The sequence below is a fragment of the Nilaparvata lugens genome, chromosome 4 (genome assembly GCF_014356525.2).
Source record: "Nilaparvata lugens isolate BPH chromosome 4, ASM1435652v1, whole genome shotgun sequence".
NCBI classification, from domain to species: Eukaryota; Metazoa; Arthropoda; class Insecta; order Hemiptera; family Delphacidae; genus Nilaparvata; species Nilaparvata lugens.
The window spans coordinates 20683875-20700896 of record NC_052507.1 but is presented as its reverse complement, the minus strand read 5'-3'; the positions used below and the strand labels follow the sequence as shown (position 1 = coordinate 20700896).

Below are 17022 nucleotides of genomic sequence, written 5' to 3'. Positions count from 1 at the left end.
TACATATAACAAAATTCAAATCAGACAAGCCACACAGAAGAAAAATCCACGAGTACAACACAAGAAGAAAAAATGATTTTGAAATTCCCAAAAATCTCAAAAAAAAAAACACAAAAACAACTAGAATCTTCAGGGTGTAAATTTCTCAACTGCCTAGGGGATGATCTCAAAACCAATTCAAAAAGTATCTGCCTGAGAACCCTTTGTATTCAGTACAAGAATTCATGGAGCTAAGCACTCAACAGATCCTCCATTGATACCCTGACCTAATCCTCCTACCTTACCTGACGTGCCCCTGATCTCAATGACATAGGTGGTAAAAAGAAGAGTATAGTAAAGATAATCTTCCAGGTTGCCTCCTTAATGGCTGATTTCAATTCCAAAAGGTCTATAAATACAGGTCATGACACAATCCCATGATGCATTGCAAAATCACCATTTATGGGGTTCTAGTTCACCAATTTCCATTTTTTTTTTTATTTTAAGCTGTTAACATTGTAGATTGAATTGAACATAACATGATGTGTTATTAGTAATTGGAATTGTAAAAATAATTCCTCCTACAGAATTATAGTATTTAGCAGAATACTACAAACTGAATTGTTGATTTTTAGATTTAATTGAAAGTTTAAACTCTTTTTGAAGTTAGCCTCTCATATTATTTCTGTCTTGTCCCAATGCCTTATGAATCATAATCCTTAGGTTACAAGGAACAATTTTCAATGATAAATAGATGAATAATTGATGCATTTAATATTAAAATTTCATTATTAAAAAAATTGGAAACCTGAATTCACATATTTTCTGAACTAGAATATTGTTTTTAAAATGCAAAATTCATGATTTTGTTAGGAGCTAATTGACTTATTATTAATCAAAATGAAATATTAAAATACTGATGACCCCCTGGATTGGACAACTCACTCAAGAAATGTTGTATTCCATCTTTGAAACCTGCAACTTTCAATTATACAGAGTTGGTGAAAATTATAGAAATAGCAAAATATTTCTTTTACAAATACAATTTGACAGTAGGTTTCATTGGAGATCCTATTTGAAATGAAAAATCACTCTGTCCCTCCAACATCTTTGTCCCCCATATGAATCTAAATTCATTTTTCAAATGAGAAGGTGGTCATGTGATACATGATTTCCATACAGAGTTCCAATAGAAAATGAATGACCGAAACAACATATTGATCATGTGTCAGTGCAAGAAGGTCTGTCTGTGGGATAGCTTCCAAATAACCACATCTGATTTTCATGGATGAATGGATGGAAAAACTGTTGTAATTGCATGCAATAAATTCTTTAGCTGACTAAATGATGAATCACAACACATTTTTTTCTCAGACACAATCAATGTTATTTGTTATACCTGATTGATTAATGCTCTCTTAAGTTATTGTAGAACATACAAACAGGAAAACAACGACTTTGGCATTCAGTAAGTCAAAAGTAAGAACTTGCTTATGCTAGTGCAATCAAATGAAATTATTTGTGATGATAATGATTGGATTATTAAAATTATATGATTATCAAATAGAGTGACGTTTCTTTTTTGAGTAGTTACATAATATAGTTGGACTGTTTTCTGCCATTATCAGCTCCAGTCACAGTTCATGGTAACCATATTCACAAAACATGTTACATGCAAAGAACTAATTGAATGAAAAAATGTTACCTGCATATGCATGCTGCATATATAAAAAGGAAATTAAACAGAAAAAGAAAATCCCTATATTTTGTGGTGTTAAGTTGTGAGTTGTGCCTATTGATGGTTGAGCTCACAAAGTGGAAGCATAGAGTAAAGATAGGCTACTGTTTAAAGATACTTGTATCAGTGTTGTCTATGGTAGAGGAATGTATTTATTTCTCTGTGTTGAGTCCATTAGGCCAACTATTCACTGCCAGTATCAGCTCCCTCTAGGTATAGTCCTTGGTAACTGTCATCACAAAGAACTGAATGAATGGGAAAACCCCTTAGCTGGGCTGTGTAAAAACAAAAAGTAAAATAAATGTTGGATATTTATTTCGTTGTGGTAAGACCGAGATGGATTTGTGACTGCAACCTGCAATATCCAATTTGTTGCTCTGTAGGTACCCCACTCCATTCTTGATATTTTGAATTGATTCATTTAAAAAAATTTATAGTTTATTTTTTCAAGGTCCAATCGTATTTCTATAAAGGTGAGTGCAATATTTAAACTATTTTTGTTAATAAATTATTGAATCACTTCAAATTAAAAAGGAATACTTCCAAATAAGTTGCCTCTGTTCTATTACATCAGCTATCCAGTTTTGTCACCTTGTCGAAAAATTGCTTTTACTGTATCAGAATTATTCATAAAAGTTTTTTCAATCACAGAATTAATCAACATTATACCTTTATAAAATTACAAGAATTATTATTGGATAATCATTATGGTATTGATTTGAATTGATTCATTTCAAGTGATTTCATGGTACCGTATGTTTTAAAAATATGAGAACAAGAAGTAGTAGCAATTCTTAGATTTGAATGTTTTGAAATTAGCGGTAAACTTAATTTCTACAAAGATGGCGCAGGCTTGGTGCACTCAAGTTGGTCTTGGTGCCATGTAAAATTCATGTTTAGATTGGAAGATACCTTTCTATATAAATTCTGTTCTGTGGTGTTGCATATTAACAAGTTGCTATTTTGCCAAATATGTAGCTAATAAGCTAATTATTGGTGTTTTAGTATTTTTTTTGTCTCTGGTAGTTTAGTAGTTCATTTTATTCTAGTCCAATATCAATTTAAATATATAATACTGAATGGAGTCATAAGTAAGTAGCCTACTTGAAAATTATACAAGCATTAAATGAAAATAGACGTACATAACCTAGAACTTAGTAAGGCTTTTTTCAATAAATTATTAACCATTACGGTATTATTTATTTTGATTATTTATATCCTATCTCATGTCAATAAAATATGTCTGTTGTCTTCTCCCAATCATATTATAGATTATGATTTGTAAAAATTCGACTGAGTCATTGTCAATTGTCATTTATGTTTTTAATCAATTATGATTTGTGATTGTCAATGAAATAAATGAATAAATTAAGGTTTTAGAGCATTACTGAGCAATTGCTACTTTGCTACATTACATGAAGTACAATAATGAACACTTGAATTATCAAGTTGCACAGAAGAGAAAAAATAGCATGAAATTTATTATTTATGGTATAGGGATTTCAGGTTTCAAATCTTTATGTGATATTTTGTCTGTCCAAACCTATTATTGTTGATTATTATTGTGTGGGATGGATGATAGTGTATGAATGGCACAGTATGAGAGACTAAGAGCATCACATTGCTAAGAGTGGCCTATTATGATGGATAATGACAACAGTGACTACAAAATACCTTTGAAGGCTGAATTATGTTATGTGGATTATTAGCTTGAGTGAGCAGTGAAATTTGGAACATACAAAACACTCAATTTCATAGTATTAAGCTATCTTTCCTCTATGGTTGCACCAAGCAAATGTTATCGTTCTCCAGGATCTTTATGAGAGTAGATTCACCTGATCTGAAGGAGTGGTTATAATCGAGTGGATCAGATGCTGCTTCATAATTTAGTAACCTGGGCTCGAATCCCAGACTGAACAAAATATTTCCCTCAGCAACTCTCATGATGGACACATCAAGTCGTCGATCCCGGCCGTCTGAAAACAGTCGGTAGGTCATGTCAGAGGCTCTGAAATTGATCAATTATCTCATTTAGTAATTATAATATATTCTTATTTAGTAATCCATTCTGTGAGTTTTCAATAATTGAAGCCACTTTGAAATAAATGTTCTTGGTAACTGGAAACATTCTAATTCATTGCAGATGTCCACATGTGACCAGAGAACAGATAGCCAATCACCAGTCTCAGAGCACAATTCATTGAGTGGAGAATCAGATTCCAGGTTGACTAAGGCCATTGAAAGAGAAGTGTATGGTAAGTATAGTGATAACATTGTTGATGTAATTCATAATTCAACTTGTATTTGCATTTTTTTCATTTGTGTTCGCTGTGTGTTTCAAGTAGCCTTCAACTGCACCAATCACAGTGCCTGTCTCATCAATATTAAGAAATCACCTGACATGAGAGCAGCTGACAGTAGGGTGTGCAAACACTGTTGTGACATTCACCCTATGAAATCAATGGAAATGATAGGAATGTATTGTTGCCACTTATTCATTCTCAATGTTTTCCTTAGTAGATAGCTGTGATGCAAGTTATCTAACCAGGTTAACTATTCAGAACTGATTTTTTTTCATTGCTAATTATGATCAATCCTGAATTCAATAGATTTTATATGTCATGATTGCTGAGCCGCCATGATTATCTACTGCCCTAGAGAAACTATCAGCACAAGAGAAACCAGGAATCGAGTTAAGTAGGCTGACATTTGAAGTGTTCAACCAGTGTTCATTAAGACATATTATGGGAATGAGTGTGTGGAATTCAGAAAGGAAGACTTGCAGATCATTTCTATTGCTTCTCATTCCACGGATATTGATATGTAGCAGATAAGGAATATCCTTCTTCAAGCTACTTGATGTGTCCCTGGGTTGCGGACCTCTCAGGTGAGAGATCATGCCACTGCGCCCCCTCTCAGCCACTTCATTAAAAAAGTCTCCCTTACAGCAGTATTTCTGAATGGCACCCTATCTCTGATCAATTCTGAAAATCTGTTACACAAAATGTGTTTTCCTGACTTGTTTAAGTGTAGTCCATGCCTTGTGAAACCTCCCCTACTTAATCTCTCATTAATGAAGCAGATTCCCAGGTTTTTGACATTCTTTCTTTCAATTGTGTTTATATATTTATGGATGAAATCATTTGCCCTGTCTATTGCCATGTTCAGTTCGGGTTTGTCAAATAGATTAGGAATGGTGGTCACAATCAAGATGGTTCTTAGACTGATAGGGATCAGGTAATCCAAATTCTCTTTAAACCGGTCGAAGTTTTGGGATTCAGTGTCGTCAATGTCATTTGTACCTCCCATTACTAACAAGTAGTCCTTGGGTCCAAAATTTGATGTTTGTTTGTCCGCTCCATTTATCACCTGGCCAAACGTAGCATTTGGCTTATAAAAGACTTGTACATCAGAATTAGGGATTCGAGCTTTGACAATTTCACAGATATCGCGTCCATGACTATCAGCTAAGATAAGGATTTTGTTTGTTTTTTTCATTTTTACTCGCTTTTTTTTCTCAGTTCTCGGTTCATCTTCCAGGTGTTCCTGCTCTGCAAAAATCGTTTTGATAGTTTTATTCGGTTTTCCGATTGGTTTTGTTGTTTTCGGTGAAATGCTATCAATGCAATTATTATCGTTGGATGATGCATCCGATATGGAGTCAGCCAATGAATTGTTTAGTATACTATAATAATTTTTTGTTGCAGTGATCATGGGATTAATGACTTTGTAATTAGTAGCTGTGTCACCAGGAGAGTAGAAACCTCGGAGATTTTTTAGCTCTATCTCGAATGATTTATTTTCGCTCCTCAAGGCAGTATTCTCAGCCTCCAAAACCTCAATGCTTATTTTCATCTGCTCTATCAACGTTTTATTCTCCATCAATTCCTTGTCAACATTGATTGAATGATCCACTACATCGCTCCATTGCTGTTTGAGTGTAGTTAAATCCTCCATCAGTTCACTGTTTTCTTTTCTCAACAATACAATAGTTTCATCGTGATCGTCACATGAATGGCTTAAATCAGAATTCAAAGGAGGCGCAGATAAGTTCGGGGTGCTATGTAATTTAGATTCATTGAACATATTGGGAATGGCCGAGAAAATTTCAGCAGTGTCATTGAATGACTTTTCAAAAGCTACGACATTATCAGTAACCAGGCTACCTACTGAGTCATTCAAAGACAACTCAGATCCATTGGCAGTAGCATTCGGTGGATGATTATGGATAATTGTCAGATTTGACTCTAGAAAGTATGCGTGATCTGTTTTTACTGTACAAATGCACTTCTTATTCAGACAACGCCAAACTATATGACCCTGGGGTGTAGTTCTAGATTTCCTGAATTTATATCCATTATAAATCACCGCCAAGTTTCCCGTACTAGTTGTCGTCATCTGTAGCTTCATTTCAAGTGCAAAAACCCTCTAACCAGATCAGAATAAAACTAGTATGGAAATTAAAAAGCCGTAATTCCAATAGCAGTACCGAATCAGAAGAGATGAGAAATTATTGCTTACGTTAAGAAAAATATAAATTCAGATGAATGGGAAAATTCGTGAAAAAACTATAAAATGTAAATCATTATTAAAAATATTTATGCTTAGTGATAAGAAAGAAATTATTTACTCGGATTTATTTTATTTTTCTCGGTATATTATAATTATTCTATAAGAAGGTTTTTATGAAGGAGAGGACAACAAGTTTGAATGAATCAAGATAAATTAAAAAGCTACTATGTATCAAGTAATGAGAAATTGGGAATGAGAGATTTTTGTAAAAGAGAAAATTCTACTTTAAGACAAAGTGATCAATTCAATAAACTGCCTCTAAAGTGCGAGATAAATTACTTTTAACATAAAGAGGAGAAACCAATTTCTCCCTCCACAGTTTGTAGCGTGGACACAGACGGACATCCTGCGCACAATTGGATGCGCCGTGTCATTTTGCTTCATGTTCTTGTGATGAAAACATCTCTGTAACATACACAAACCAATATACCTGCTGACCAGTACACTACTTGGAACATTGCCAGCAATAGTTTGGAGGGGAGTGTTGCCGCGTTGCGTTACAAAGCTCTCACTCAGACACAAAAGAAGGAGACACAAAAGAAGGAGAATGCTGCTAGGTAGTGGGAGTGATTAGAGGATAGAGCATCGGACCTCTCCGTCTTCGAGAAAGAGCCGTGTTAAAAGTAATTTATCTCGCACTTTAGTCATAGATGACTAGAAAGGAAAAGGAAATGATTTAGAAAGGAAAAGGAAATCTGATGAGAGCTATGCTGAATAAATAGGGAACCGCTAAAATATATTAGCATTAATGCAAAGAAGAGTCAAAAAGGGAGGCATTAGCTCTAGTGAATATTTTCAACAGAAAACAAGTCTTTAACTTCCAGTAAACACAGGCGAAAATTCGATGAAACAGTCTGTCCTCAAATCGCTCGTACCCCGTCTGGGTCCGGGCCAAGAGCGACTATAACAGGATGCAATGTTCACAAAACCTTACAGAGCAGCCTGCCGATTCCTCAGATCTGTTTCAAACCGTGTGTTAATAATTATAATTATCTATGATCATGTATAAGCTCTCCTCAACGAAATCAGGAAGTGGAAAGGGATGTGAAAATTTTTCATGAAACAGAAAAAGGAATGGTTTAAGAGACTAGAGAATTTAACAACGTTTTCAGTTTACTGATACAATTTCACAGTTTATGGTAGGACAAGTTTAGAAAGACATTTACAGGAGAAAAATATGTAAAACGATTAAGTGATAAATTTATCTGGGATTAAGAAGATTGCAGATTGAACAATTTATTCTAGGAATAATTATTGGAAAAGTTCAGAGTCAAACGTAATCAAAGAGTTTAAGCTACTTATGTAAAGGCTAAGGAAAAAGTTGAAATACTAATGATATATGTTAAAATAATATTAGAGTTAAATTAATTTATTAGATTTTAGATTTATAGATTATTGGAATATTGTTAATAATTTAAAAAATATACTTTCTAGGTTATGAAATGCTACGGAAAACAATGAATAACATTAATCTCTACAGGAAAAATCAGAAACAGTCGAGCCTATCTTATCTGAGCAGAGCAGCTACGAAAACACTCCTTCTATCACCACGGCCTGAGCCGAACTGATAATAATACAAGTCCTGGCATTGATTGTGAATGTGTATGTGTTGCAGATGGCGACAGTTACTGTTAAAAAGGAGGAGGAGGAGGATGATAGCAGCCAGCAACCAGCTGCAGTGGAAGATGATTGCAGCCAACAACATTATCTAATCCCTGGCTACAACATGATCTTCATCAAAGAGGAGGCATATGGTGAGATGCATTCTATTACTAACCGATTATTGATTGACCAGGGTCTACTCTCCTTGCTTGGGTGATTAGACTGTGGCCAGCTTCCTTACATGAAGTGGTTTGATGTTTGGGAGTGGAACTCCTGTGTAAATGCTACTCCCAAATGGGCTGTCTGCCACATGTCAACCATGCACATTTACAGAACAAATGTGTAGTGTGTTAGATGTAATGTGTTCAGAATATTCCATAAAATTGAATGTATCAATCTGATGATGTTTGTCTACAACTTGTTATAGTATCGAACTTCTTCAATTTCATTAATCACCTTTGATAACTAATTCCATTATCACTATGGAGAATTATCACCATAAAACTACATCATCATCATTATCATCACAACTACAAAATGTATTATTGAATTGTGACAAAAATACAAACTTGACAAATAAGTTGAATATATATATTATAAATACAGTTGATCATTATTAGGAATAACTCATGCTTCACGCTGGGCAGGGGGCTTTGCCCCCTGCACCCCCAATAGAATGGGTCAGCAGACTCCGCGCTTCGCGCTCCGGCTGGGAGGCGGGCTTCGCCCGCCCAATCGACTTTTATGATTGTGAAGGGTTAAATAGCAGCTTCCGCGCTTCGCGCTCTAGCTGGGTGGCGGGCTTTGCACGCCCAATCGCCTTTTATGACTGTATAGCGTTGGGTAGCAGCCTCCGAGCTTCGCACTCCGGCTGAGAGGCGGGCTTCGCCCGCCCAATCGCCTTTTATGACTGTAAACATTTGCCCATGAGCGGCTACCACTATTTACATGTGCATTGTGGTGTTGGTGGTTTTTGGTCACATGGTTATGATTTCTAAGTAACCTATCGTTTCAATCATGGAGTTACTTAACATAGTTTGAAAAATAATATATTAATGAAAAAAAATTTTTTTTCTCAAATGATGAGCTTGTATATTACTTATTGAAGTACAGATGTACTCATGATGGTGTAATGGAAAGTAAGTCCTAGTGACGTCCACCAAAACAGGGGTAAGTTTAAGGAAAGAGCTTTGTGACGAGCCTTTAAACGAATCATCATAGAACTAAGCTATCTATTACCTAAAGTCCCTAATTTGTTTTTTTTGTGGGGGGAGGGGTGTTTAAGGGGGTTTCTGTACCCAAAACTCCTTAATATAGATTGGGACACAACCTTAGAAGTGATACCTTCAGTGTCAGTTAGTGTTCAATTTTTACTGTTTACGTTCACCAAAATTTTTTATCAGCTGATCTAATATAATTATGCTTCATTCATACACCATACATTCGCATATATAATTTTTCACTAAGCTCACCTTGTCTAAATAGAGCATTGTAATGCGTGTATGGATATATGTGTGTATATAGGCATTACAATGTTGTATTTAGACAAGGTAAGCTCCAGTAATTAATGCTGAGACAAACGAAGTTTTTTGGCGCATGTGCAAAACGAGGTCGTAACTTTACTGGAAAGCGAAATGGATATACGGTTACCGTTAAGCTAGCTTCACACGCATTCGGTTCGGTTCGGTTCGGTTTGTTATCGAAAACGAATGAGGCTTTCATACATGTCAGGTTTTAATTCGTATGGTTCTAATTAGGTATTTTCTTCTCAAACACAGCTGTGTTTGGATTTTCACAGTTCATGCTGGTATATTTAAATAGAACAGCTGGTGTTAAATTGTAAGATGTTATTTCTTGAACAACAACATTTTAAAGTTAATTGAAAATTGTGAATTATTTGAATAGTTTTTTTTATTATGTTAATTTTGGATTATGTTGAGAGATTATTTTTTTTAAATTGAAAATTTGTTCCTTGTTTTGACACATGCTATATAAACTTCATCTCTTCTCTCCATTAATGAAATCATGTAATATTCTTGGCAAAATAAAAAAAAAATTCCCTGAGTTTTAATTTATATCTTTCATATTTTTTTTAGCAAACTATTCATTGAGAAAAAAATGTTCCCATGTACTAACAGAAATGAATTAACTATATGATTTTGACTTGGACAATTTTGAAATACAATACATAATCATGATATCAGGTTAAAAGAAAAACAAAAGAGGCAAGCGTGTGTAAAAGACTTTGTTTTTCCTGTTTCCCTAGCAACAAATTTGAATATGATGAAACCTATTTGTGTCGAGGGGGCCTTCGGTGCTATGCGGTTGCTATTCGGTACCGAATTCAAACCGAATCATCGTTTCACACTTATCGGAATTTGCCGAAAACGAACCGAAAATGTGTGAAAGTAGCCTCTTGCTAGCTACGAATTGAAACCTGATGGAATTTATTAGAGTCAAGTGGGCGTTCGGTTCTATGCGGTTTCTATTCGGTACCGAATTCAAACCAAATTACTGTTTCACACTTATCGGAATTTGCCGAAAATTAAACGAACGGAATGAGTGTGAAACTAGCCTAACTGTAGCCACAGCGAAAAATCAACCAGCCTTTGGAACACTGCCAAAGATATCTCACAGACACACAAGCACACACACAGTTTTCTTTGAAAACTCAATTTCCCGAGTCACCATTTGAATTTGATTGGAATTTAGCCATGACTTTACACTTGAATTGGAGAGCTGAACAAAAAAGCTTCTTATAAATTTTTCGTGGGAAACAAATTTTAATTTGCCTCAAATATTTGTGGGTGGCCAGGGGTGCCGGGGGAAAAATTTGAAAGTTCTGGAGGTTTTCCCATAGCCTCCAGTGTAGTATGCAACAGATTTGGTGTTCAGTTTTCACAGCAAACTAATAGTTTTTACTGAGAATTTTTGGTATTTGGGAAAACTTCATATTTTTGATGAAAAATCAATTTCCCGGGTCGCCATTTGAATTTGGTCGAAATCGAAATTTGAATATAGATGGGCTTATCTCCGGGAGCTGAACAAAAAAGCTTCTATCGAATTTTCTGTGTGAGGCTTATTTAAATGTGTCGAAAAAATTTGGGGGGCTCTGGGGGTGCCAGAGGGGTGAAATTTCCGTGATTTGGAGGTTTTCCCATAGCCTCCAGTGTGTTCTCTAACTGATTTTGAGGTGCGTTTTCCGAGACAATCCGCCATATTGGCTGAGAATTTTTTGTGATTTTTTGTCTTTTGCAGCTTTAATATAATAAGATTCGCGCTTCGCGCTCGGCGGGGGCTTCGCCCCCTGCACCCCTATTTGGGGTGGGTTAGCAGCCTCCGCGCTTCGCGCTCCAGCTGGGCGGCGGGCTTCGCCCGCCCAATCACCTTTTATGACTGTATAGGGTTGGGTTGCAGCCTCTGCGCTTTGTGCTCCAGCTGGGAGGCGGGCAAGTAAGTTAGGTAGGGTGGGATAGGTGATTAGGAAGGGTTGGTTAGGTAGGATAGTTTAGGTAAGGTGGGTTAGGTAGAGTAGATTGAGTAGGTTATCTTGGGTAGGGTAGGTTCAGGTGTCAAGATTAGGTTAAAAAGTTTAGGTAGGTCAGTTCAGGTAGGGTGGCTCAGGTTAGGTAGTGTTATATAAGGTCTTTTGCAGCTTTAATATAATAATATTAACATTTAATATTATATCAGATATGCTGTGAGGACTTGAATCAGTTACCTACTATAGAAGGCAGTTGTAACACAAACTTGTCTGATCATTGTCCTATCATTTCCACTCACTTCATAACGTGGATGTCACTATATTATATCCTGTTTTCATAATTTTAAAAGTTACATTATTGATTGTTGCAGATAAGCAAGAGGCTGAAGGAAGTGCAGTGAAGAGTGAACCAGAGATGTGGCCTTTGAACTGCAGCACATCTGGCCGAGACTATGCAACAGAAGTGGGTGGACTGAATGAGCATTCAATCTCTTCAGTGGAAAAGTGCACTGAGTCATCTGTGGCTGGCAAAAAGACCAATCTCTACAGCTGTGCTCACTGTAGCTATAAAACATCAAAGTCTAGTCATTTGAAGAGACACATTAGAAAACACACTGGGGGAAAACCATTCAATTGCGAGTTTTGTGACTACAAAAGTGCTCGGTTATGTAGTTTGAAAAGACATACCAGAACACATACTGGAGAAAAACCTTTCAGTTGCAAGTTTTGTGACTACAAAAGTGCTCGGTTAGGTAATTTGGAAATACATACCAGAACACATACTGGAGAAAAACCTTTTAGCTGTACGTTTTGTGACTTCAGAAGTGCTCATTCAGGTGATTTGAAAAAACATATCAGAACACATACTGGAGAAAAACCTTTCAGCTGCGAATTTTGTGATTTTAAAAGTTCTAGGTTATGTCATTTGAAAGCACATATCAGGACACATACTGGAGAAAAGCCTTTTAGCTGCGAGTTTTGTGACTACAAAAGTGTAAGGTCATGTTATTTGAAAGCACATATCAGAACACATACTGGAGAAAAACCTTTCAGCTGCAAGTTTTGTGAATATAAATGTGCTGATTCAAGTAATTTGAAAAATCATATTAGAACTCATACAGGAGAAAAACCTTTCAGCTACTAGCTTTGTGACTACAAAAGTGCTGAGTTAGTTAGTTTGAAAAAACATATCAGAACACATACTGGAGAAAAACCTTTCTAGAATTGGGTTTTTTGATACAATAATAGAGCACCTTCAACAATTCATTTTCACTTATCTAGTCCAACGTAACCGCTAAAATGCTTGATTATAATGGAAAAAAATACTTTTGTTATAAATAATAATAAAAGTACGGTAGACTAAACGTTTCTTTATACTACTATGGGTTAAATTTAATGTTCGCTATTATTACAGTACTATATTATAGGATTATATATTATTAGAAATGAATGACAATTTCAAATGAAGGCATTTTATTTCCTCTCAAATTGAGGCAGTGGTACACATTCCATTTCACTTTGTATTACAAAGATTATTTTCATCTAACAATTCAATCAACATTATAACCAAATTCAACGATCCGCTTTCTATAGTAATGAGTTCCATAAGAGATAAAATAATGTGCATTAAGCAGAATTTTACAAGAACTTTTAAAATTTTACATTTCAACTTGGTGAAATCAAAGCTTTGCAGTCTTAAATATTTTTTATCTCAACAGCTAGTGCAATAGTTCACATAAGTCCACTAACACTTCCAAAATATGCATACATTTTTAAGATTTTTGAATTTGCACCTTTCAAGGGCTTTTTTGTTGACGCATTGATTTTTAAAAGTTTTATATTCCAGAAAACTATTCAGGAATCACTTTGTCCTAGTCAGGACACTGTGAAAGGGATTCTTTGGATTTTCATAATATAGAATTTAAATTGCAGCCAGTCAATAATTAACCACATGAGCTGCAGTAAAGATCATTTTAAAATTTATTATAGTTACTTTCATGGAAGATCAAACCAAAATATTCCTGCTTCAGTTAGTCCACATCAGTGATCCGACGTTTTCCAATCACAAGAATGAATATCAATTTTAAAGTGATGCTCTCCATTAAAAAAATAATAAGTTTGCACAGTTTCGAAATTTTCCAATTTCCTCCTATTAGGCTGAATTACTTAGAGGTATATTAACGTTTTTAATCTCCTTTTTTAGGGAGAATCGTGACTCTGGAATAATTACTGCAACCAGTTAATGTTTATTTCAATTTTATCCTGAAATGCATTATGTTTCCTTGTAATAGAAGTGTGAATCATTGCATTAATTTAATATATACATTTATAATACGTTGCAGTACTTTGATGAGTAGAGTGCAGTAAATTGAGTACCGGTAGCTCGTCATTCCATTCCAAAGAATCCCATCCACTCAGCAAGAAAAAAATCTAAACATCAAATCTCATTTTCAAAGAACGCCAAGCTACAAATAAGCTGATAAATCATCGAGTGTAGTCTGTAATCAAAAGTGAAATTATGATAATGAAATTCATGGATGATCCCTCTTTCTGTGATATTAAAATCAAGGTAAATGTTTCTGATCATACTATCGCAACCCTGGCAATTGCCGTAGGCTACCAATCAAAATCTTCAAAGAGTTTATAGTTTTTTAAAAATATTCTTTGAGTTTCTCAATAGAAAGATACATTTTTCATAATAAGACAATAATTCACTATCAAATAATAGATTGAAATTATATTTTCAAGTTGAATTACTAGGAAAGATAAGAAATTCTCATCACTAGAAATGAAATATTTGTTTTGGAGTTTTCAACGAGTATTTTTGTAGATTATAATTGATATAATCATTAACAGCCTGGATATGATGTTATTACCGTACCTTGCATATTACACATCTTCTCAACGTCAAAATTATTTATCAACTTCGATTTTAATTATCGATAAAATATTAGCATCTATAATATTACAATAACATCATATAAGATAAGTTAGTACCGTATATATCACAAATGCCAGCATCATACAATATGGTACAATGTCATCCAGTAATAGCCTACCGATATTCCTCAAGATTTTTCCTCATGCTTGTTATTGGTACATATTCAAACTACAGTGTATTTATAAGGAAGGAAGTGGAAGCACTTTTCTATGAGAAAAATTTACAATATAATATTATTTTAGTACATTATAATTTTCAACTACAGAAAACGACTTATCAATCACTCTCCTATCTCGTCAATAATTGTTCACTTGCTCCTCAAACTAGGAATGCTTCTGGGAATGGATCACATCATTCATGACTCGAGAATAAAAATGTTTCTAATCAAAGTGGAAAGTGAATGGATGAAGTATTAGATTCTTGGGTATTGATATGACTAGGCTCATTTATTAATTTTATTTTATGTATCGGTCAAAATTGACTGTAAATTAGGTTCTGTTGAGTGAAAATCGCAAATGAGTACCTAAATTATTAAAGAGTATCTGAATTGTCTGCCTGCTGCCCACTCCCTGCTGGAATCTCCAAGATGTAATCTGGGAAAAGAGTGATAATGCTAAGGACAATCTTATTTACTCAATATCTCCAATGGGCAGTTATCAATTAATGTGAACATGGATTTAGGGTCGTCATAAGTGGAATTTCCTAAAAACATTACTTACACAATAAAAAGACAATTCATGTTCCAATAAAAGATCAGGCATTAATTATTATATTGTAACATTGAAATTCTGAACAAGGTACGACTGATATTTTAAACCCCTAATGAAAGAGAAATGAAAAGAGTGCGGTACCGCTCCAGAAACTTATCGCCTATATATTATTTGTGAAGCCGAAGTACCATAACGTACACTACGGCACCGAACTATACAGAATCCTACAGGAAGTGGGAAAAATTGTAATAGAGATTCCTGCTCTTTAGAATAAAGCAATAAGATTACATTATCAGTTTTTATAGATATGATTTGAGATGTTAATTCCTTCATAAATTACAATCATTTATTAGAATTCATAACTATTTCATTTTATCGAATAAGAATTACCTATTTAATTGAAGGGTTTAAAAATATTATAAAGATTCTGGAAGCTTGGATAATTGCTGATAGAAGTACATTTTCAAAAAATGTTCTCTCCAACAAGACAGTAGCATCGTAAAATATATAGGTACTGTACAAATTCATAATAAGTTATCATTCAATTTATATAGAAAAACGATATTCTCAATACCATACGTGCAGTAAGTCAAAAATCTAATATAAATGAACTATACACAACAAAACATTATAATTCTAATTAATAAATTATAGAAACTTCTCAATTAAAAAATGAACTCTCAAATTTCAACTTATATAACAAATATAGGCTACCTACATTTTATTCTATTCTCTTGTTTTTTCCAAGATTTATCAAAATTGTCAACAAATTTGAATGAACCTACATATATTCATGTATTTTTCACGTTAGTTAAAATGACTAGAAATGTTATCACATCAATGACAGGTAGCTCCAAGGAATAAATAACACTTGATATGACTTAACCATATCCAAGGTGCACTTTTATAATAATTATTCAATTCTCACAATCTCAATTATAAATATCATTTTTTTATTTTATCAAAGGAGCAGCTTCCCAATTGCCAATTCATCAAATAAGAAGAAACATGTAGGTATATTCAAAACCTTTTTTGAAGACATCCTGTTCTTGATTATTTTTCGAACAGTTGAAATAATTCATAGTAGGCTACAAACACTCAAACACACTTTGGGAGTTTCAATGAATTATTATAATTATTTTTAAAATGTATGAAATCAGATCTAGGTACTTATTTTCATTTATAGAATATAATTATAGTACATTTAAAAAAATATAAAATAATAGATTAAGAATACAAATTATTGTATTCATATTCATACATTTCTTGAAAGCATACGGTAGCTCACTGTATTTTGATAAATATTTGAAGTTACTCATCAGAATACATGAAATCAATTTAACTAATCATAAATAGCATTTTTACATGACTCAGAAAAGGTGCATGACACACACACCTTTATTCACCGTATAAGTTATTTTTTTAATTATTTTTACAGCACAATCTCAATTTATTGATCGCTTTACTGATTGGTTTTAATGGTTGATTGTTTAAAGTTTGCACTTCACTTTAAATGTGCAAGAGTTTTTTTATTTATTTTCATTTCAAGAATGAATTTATTCAATTAGAAAATGAGATACTCACCGTACTCTAAATTCACAATAGCCATATTCCGCGAAAATATTCAAAGAAATAATAAATACCGTAACTTGAATAAATTTTCATACTATGAAATTATTCACTTCGCTCCCTTCGCTGTACTGTTCAGGAAAATTTATTTGAAACACCTTGCAAATCTTTCAGAGATAAGAGGTTCTAACTTAATTTGTATGAGGCTGTAACTATGAATTATTATTTTTATGACAAAATTATTATTAACTTGTGACTATGGTACTGTAATATATTGATAAATGGGTGAAATTCTCTTTCCTTACCACTTCTTATGTGGAAACCTAATAACTGTCTTCCGAGTATAATGTTTTTGTCTTAGATTCTTTTTTCATCCGAATTATAAAAAATAATCATTGTCAAGAGTCATTCACTTATTTCTATTATG

The 17022-nt window shown here is 33.9% G+C and overlaps 1 protein-coding gene across 1 annotated transcript; it reads left to right on the top strand.

Moving 5' to 3' along the window:
• Positions 1–2637: 2637 nt before the first annotated feature.
• Positions 2638–14580, top strand: LOC120351028 (gastrula zinc finger protein XlCGF17.1-like). The gene is made up of 4 exons (XM_039426907.1): positions 2638–2808; positions 3861–3972; positions 7905–8043; positions 11747–14580. Exons 2-4 carry the CDS (start codon positions 3970–3972, stop codon positions 12517–12519), a joined length of 915 nt encoding a protein of 304 aa, XP_039282841.1. The 5' UTR covers positions 2638–2808; positions 3861–3969; the 3' UTR covers positions 12520–14580.
• The last annotated feature ends 2442 nt before the right edge of the window (positions 14581–17022 follow it).